The sequence below is a fragment of the Pollachius pollachius genome (genome assembly GCF_949987615.1).
Source record: "Pollachius pollachius genome assembly, chromosome: 15".
Classification (NCBI taxonomy): Eukaryota; Metazoa; Chordata; class Actinopteri; order Gadiformes; family Gadidae; genus Pollachius; species Pollachius pollachius.
In genome coordinates, this window is record NC_136948.1 from 7453522 (window position 1) to 7459521 (window position 6000).

Sequence of the window (6000 nt, forward strand, 5' to 3'; positions counted from 1 at the left end):
GATAAATTAGGATGCTTGCTTTGCAACCACACTAACAAGACGCATGTTAAAAATAGTATGGCTTGCTTTGCAACCACACTTATTATATTTCTCTAATTGTTTCTCTCTCTCCCACACTTTGTCTCTCTTTCTCTGTGTCTCTTTCCAGGTGGTGCACAGAGACCTAAAGCCCAGTAATATTCTGTACGTTGACGAGTCGGGAAACCCAGAGTCCATCAGGATCTGTGACTTTGGCTTTGCTAAGCAGCTACGTGCTAACAACGGCTTGCTGATGACACCGTGCTACACCGCTAACTTTGTAGCGCCGGAGGTGAGCAGCCATTGGCTGGTCTTGCCATAAGGATCCTCTTGTTCAGTTTGAATTGTATTATTTAGGAAGCAGGTTATCAGGGCGGAACAATATTTATGTGCACAGCAATTTCCTTGCAAACACAGGAAGAACAACCATAGACCAGCACAGTAATACAGCTTAATTAATATTAACATGTAAATATTTTAGCTATAATCATGGTTGATGACGGTAAAGTTTGTCATACTATTAAAGGCTAGCCTGGCTGTTGCCAGACCAAACTCCGTCGTAGATTGCACGTTGGTCTGGGGAAGCTGCCGTCATTTTTTTCAGCACCAGAGGCGTGATCAACGGGCCTAGTTCAACTGACTCGGTACGCGATTGGCTGCTTGCTGTCGCTTCCCTGTCGTCATTGTGTTAAACCAGCCAATAGCGCGCCAGGGGGTAAAGCCAGCTTGGTGATTGGCTCCCGCAAAAACGTACCAAAACTAGAAAGAAATGTATCGCTCTTCTCCAGACCCTTCTGCAGGGCGAACTCATATCGCTGGCAGAACGGGCGGGGTTACCCAGTCTAACTAAAGGCTGTCTTGGTGTTTCAGTTCATCTGTGAAACTATAATGAGTGTATTTCCTCCCTGTGCTGCAGGTGTTGAAGCGACAGGGCTATGATGAAGGCTGCGACATCTGGAGTCTAGGGATCTTACTGTACACTATGCTCGCTGGGTGAGTCCCGCAGGCAGACGCAGACACACACACACAGGCATTCTTCCTTTTAATCTCATTCTTCGGTTAATCAGCCAACTTTGTCCCTCTTTTTTCTTTTGAGTCTCATTCGGTCTCCTTAACCCACCACACATTCGCAATCTTTCGCTGACGCAGGAGTTATCTCATTCATAACAGACACACAAAGTCTACGAGTGTTTTCACAACTCTTTCACACGGCGTCTTCCTCTCTGCTGTTCCCATCCATAGTTTCACTCCATTCGCCAATGGCCCGGAGGACACGCCCAATGAGATCCTGAGCAGAATAGGCAGCGGCCACTTCAGTCTGAGCGGAGGGAACTGGGACGCCGTGTCCAGCGCTGCCAAGGTAGGCTGCTCAAAACCCTCCTCCCTGAGTCACACAGATAATCGACGTATCAAACCTGCTGCAACCTTTTCTACTGCAGCTATTTACGCCATTAAAAATATCTCCATTCAAGGCTTCCCCGGGGGCTCACCGGGTACAGGGCGTACCATATAGGCTAGGTCCTGAACGCAGAGACCCGGGTTTGAATCCTGCCCGTGGTCCTTTGCTGCATGTCCTCCCTTTTATCTTCTAGGGGTGGAAAAAATAATCGATTCTTCGATGCATCGCGATTCTCTCTAGAACGATTCCGTCTCGTTGCAGATAAATTAATAAAAATAATCAAAAAAAAAGTTTTTTATTTTTATTTGTTCGTCTGCTTCAACATTCTGTTCGCCAGAGAGGGATTAAAATAATTTAATTTATCTTTAGTGTGTATTGTGGCCAATCGGATTTGTCTTGACACGATTGCGATTCAGCCTACGCATAGCATGCACGCAAACTCACAGCCAGACACAAGAACTCCTTCTAATTCAAGAGCAGCTTTTTCTTTAATAACATAGAAAAGAAAGATTAGAAAGAAAAGAAAACTGAAACCTATTTTTTACCTACTTCCATTGTGTGTTGTTATGCAAGCTGCATTGATTATTGCATTGTTCAGAGAAAGTCATATTTGTGACAAAAGCTTTTTCTCTAATAAAATATTAGATAAGTTAATTCATCTGTTGATGTCTTTAATGATCATCACAAAAGTAAAAGGAAGTGATTAGCAAACTCTGAGTAGCAAACTCAGATGTATATATATATTTTTGAAAATCACACATGGAAATGTATACACAATTTTTTGTTGCATCGATAATCGTTTTAGAATCGAATCGTTGACCTCATAATCGGAGTCGAATCGTGAGGTGCCAAGAGATTCCCACCCCTGCTATCTCCCATACCTTCCTGTCCATCTCACTCAAATACCTCCAGAGATTTCTCATGGATAGAATGTACACATCCATGGGGGGATTGTTCTCTTTAAATTGTTTTATTCTGGTAAATCCCACCCCCCCCCTAATCCCAATGAGAATAATCGTGTTTGAAAATTGGGCTAAAGCACAGGTTTCCTTCAGAGAAAATCCCAACAGCTCGTTGTGATTTTCACATTTCACAGCTCAGTTCTACTGCAGTTTTTATGTGGGAACGGTCTTGCTTTCCGTTCCTTTACCTATTCTCTCATTTGTTCTTGTAGGACCTGGTGTCCAAGATGCTGCACGTGGACCCCCACCAGAGGCACACCGCCAAGCAGGTGCTGAAGCACCCCTGGATCCTCCAGAGGGACAGCCTGCCCAACAGCCAGCTCCCGCACCAGGACCTCAAGCTGGTCAAGGTACCGCGTCTCCCCGTAGACCCCTCTCTAGACGGCCACCGTGGTCATACGTGTCATCGATGACCGATCAGGTGGTGTCTCATGTACACTAGATAATTCGACCCACGTTTTTTTTTTGGGGTACTTTGATAAGTCTATTTATTCTCAAGGGTGTGTGGATGATGGCTGGTTTGAGCAGCCTCGCCTTGCCCGAGGCAGACTGCGTACATTCTGGGGGGGGGGGCGAGCCTGCGTAATCCATCCATCATCCACACACAAACTCCACACATATATATGTATGCGTCAATCCCAATCACAAAACGTTGCTTGGCGACTCTTCCTCCTCACAGGGTGCGATGGCCGCCACCTATTCGGCCCTCAAGAACTCCCAGCCCACGCCGGAGTTGAAGCCCATCGAGAGCTCCTTCCTGGCCCAGCGGCGCGTTAAGAAGTTGCCCTCTACCTCACTGTAGAGACTCAAGCATTCATTGGCTGAACCGGTGACCAAACCAAATCCCCAAGCTCCGCCTCCTCCTCCACTACCCAAGTTCCTCCCCCTCACTGGCTTTAACCAAACAAGTCAGCGTCTTTCGAGAACTCCCATCGTCGTCTAACCAGCCAAGAAACAGTGACACTGTGGTTCTGTGCATCGCCCCACAACTTGTCCCTTGTGCCCTCCTTGCTGTTAACTTGGGGTGGGGCAGTTTTTTTGTGTGTGTGTGTGTGTGTGTGTGTGTGTGTGTGTGTGTGTGTGTGTGTGTGTGTGTGTGTGTGTGTGTGAACATGCATGCTTGACTGTCTTTGTGACCCCCGCCGCAGCACAGAGTCGTCGTCGTCGTCGTCTTATTACTATTATTGTTTTCACTATTGACACTGGAAGTGTTTTTTTTCCCCCGCTCTTAGCCTCGCTCTTCTTGATTGTTGGTCCAGCCTGTTGCACGCCTGGCCTGCCGTCCTGCTCCCGGCTCTCTTTCTCTTCCCATCACGACAAGCTTTATATGCACAACATGTCAGTGGATGCTCTTCACAAGTGGACCCACATCCACTTGTGACGACGGCACGGAAACCAACGCCGTAGTACTGTCCAACTGCCCCAAAAATAAAAGAATCAGTAGTTATTGTAGAAAAATAACAATTCTGCCGTGAGTGTCTGTTTTGGTTTTTGGGACCGCTGGAATATGGTGTTTAGGGAACAACAAAAGTGGAATGTAAATGTTTCGGCCCACGTTAATCAACGCTAAGTACTTTGTTTGACACCGAATGTGTGTGCGTGTGCGAGCTTACGAGTGTGTCCGTTGCACGACTTGGAGGTGTGTGTGCGTGTGTGCGTCGTCTTGTGGGTCTGCGGCAGGGTTGTGTGCATGGTCCCGTGCAGTGATGATGTAATGTGGCTTCCTCTCCCTCCAAAATCCTTTGATCTGATTGGTCTACCTGCTGCAAAAATCTGTTTTTTGAGATTACGTGTCTTGTTATATATTTTTTTATAATTATTACTTAAGGATACAAAAAAAGGAATATAGGGCGGTTTCTGTGAAAGGAACTTGTCTTTGGACATTGTGGCATGTTAATCTGTTTTCTCGTTCCGTGGCGTTATTTTTGACACTTCTGTCCTTGTTGCTTGGGTTATCCGTATTGACTGCCGTTTTCCTGTGTTTTGCCGCTTTTGTTGTTTACTTTTTTGTTTTTCTCTTGGTCAAAAAGAAAGTTGTGACTTAAATGGTGAAAGATGGTCAACACATTGCAGGAAGGTGAACACCAAGCTCTGTATATGTCCAAAAACTGACTGTTCTATACTGTTCTCCGCCACCCCCTATCTCCCTCCTGGGTCACTTGACAGACATTATGTTCCTCAATCAACTATTCACCATGGAAACACTGTCTTCAATGGCTTCCATTCTATTGGCATGTCTACTGATCTCATGATCTGTGATTCTTTTTTTTTTTTAGGTTACCGGTTATTATATTGCTGGTATTTAACCATTATCTGAAACATTTGAGGAAAGAATTATGGTTTCATAAAATGCTTGATGTGTCTCATTTGTAGCTTCATGGGATGGGTTCTTGCTTAAAGTTCTGTGCCTAGACCCGCAGGTGAAGCAGAATGTCTTTACATGAGAAACACATTATGGCCGCTGGCCCAGGATAACCCATCTGCTCTAGGAAAGAGCAGTCCTACATGATTTACTGAGTTGCCTCAGTCCACCACGCATCGGAATTATGTCATTCTCGACGGTCGCAAAACGTTCCCCAATTTTATGGCAGTAAGTGCATATCAATGATAAAGAAAATATTGCATCATAAAGATTTTTATATCTTAAAAATATTGAAATAAAAATACTGTTGCTATGACAAAATGTTTTGTTTATTTTCCACTGTCAATTTAGTCATGTTTTCTTTTTAAATCGAGTGTCAGTAGGTGCGAGTGTCTGTGTTAGTAGGCCTAATTCTAATGTAATAATCTTGGACTTTAACCTTGAGATTCTCTCAAATGATACAGTAAAAACACTTGATTGTGGTTAAGTGTATGGTCAGAGTCCAGATTAGAGCCTGACCGATATATCGGTTGGCCCATGTAATTGACCGATGGCCTATACCAGAATAATCGTAATCTGTACATTTCTGCCGATAATCAACTATATGAATATTTTTGAAATGGTCATGATTCATAAATGTCATTAGGCCTACCTCTTTAAAAATCCAATACACTTAAATACCCCCCCCCCCCCCCCCCCCCATGTAAAAAAAAAAACAGCGCATCTTCCCTGACTGCAGCACCAAAATCCTTCTGCTCGCACTGCAGCGTCATGTTTCACTACTATTCTTCATGACAAGGCTCCATGCTGACGTTAGCAGCAGCAGTGACCCCTCCTGTCCATGGCCGTGTTCGCAATCTAACAATATCCCTGCGCCTTTGGGTTCACCTGACCATCGGATCTTTTGTATTCCAGAGCGGAGCTGCGCCAGACTGGCGTCAGACTGGCTCTGACGTCATTGCCCGCCACCGCCAGCAAAGGGCAACGTGCGTCTCAGAACGCAATAACATTGAGAGCAGATACTCACAGTCTCTGTTGTAAATCTGCGCAGAAACACAGATTAAAGTAATCCGGAGCAGAGAGGGGCCACTAGGGGAGGATGAGAGACGAGGGATGTGGGATGAACGGCAACAATAACTAAAAGCCGTGATGTATCTTAGCATCATAGCATTATGTAAGGTGCATCACATTCCAATATTGTAGGCCTACGTTTTTGCTTACATTTAGTCATTTAATAGAATCATACTCCATGACGCTTG

General features: G+C 45.0%; 1 protein-coding gene across 4 annotated transcripts in view; it reads left to right on the forward strand.

The window, feature by feature from the left end:
- rps6ka1 (ribosomal protein S6 kinase a, polypeptide 1) overlaps nucleotides 1-5031 on the forward strand; it is a 45165-nt gene extending 40134 nt beyond the window's left edge. For all 4 annotated transcript variants that reach the window (XM_079751745.1, XM_079751747.1, XM_079751746.1 and 1 more), the window contains 5 exons: nucleotides 149-310; nucleotides 935-1011; nucleotides 1261-1378; nucleotides 2592-2729; nucleotides 3059-5031. In XM_079751745.1, the coding sequence (XP_079607871.1) occupies nucleotides 149-310; nucleotides 935-1011; nucleotides 1261-1378; nucleotides 2592-2729; nucleotides 3059-3181 (618 nt within the window). In that variant the 3' untranslated portion in view covers nucleotides 3182-5031. The remainder of the gene's footprint in view (nucleotides 1-148; nucleotides 311-934; nucleotides 1012-1260; nucleotides 1379-2591; nucleotides 2730-3058) is intronic.
- The last annotated feature ends 969 nt before the right edge of the window (nucleotides 5032-6000 follow it).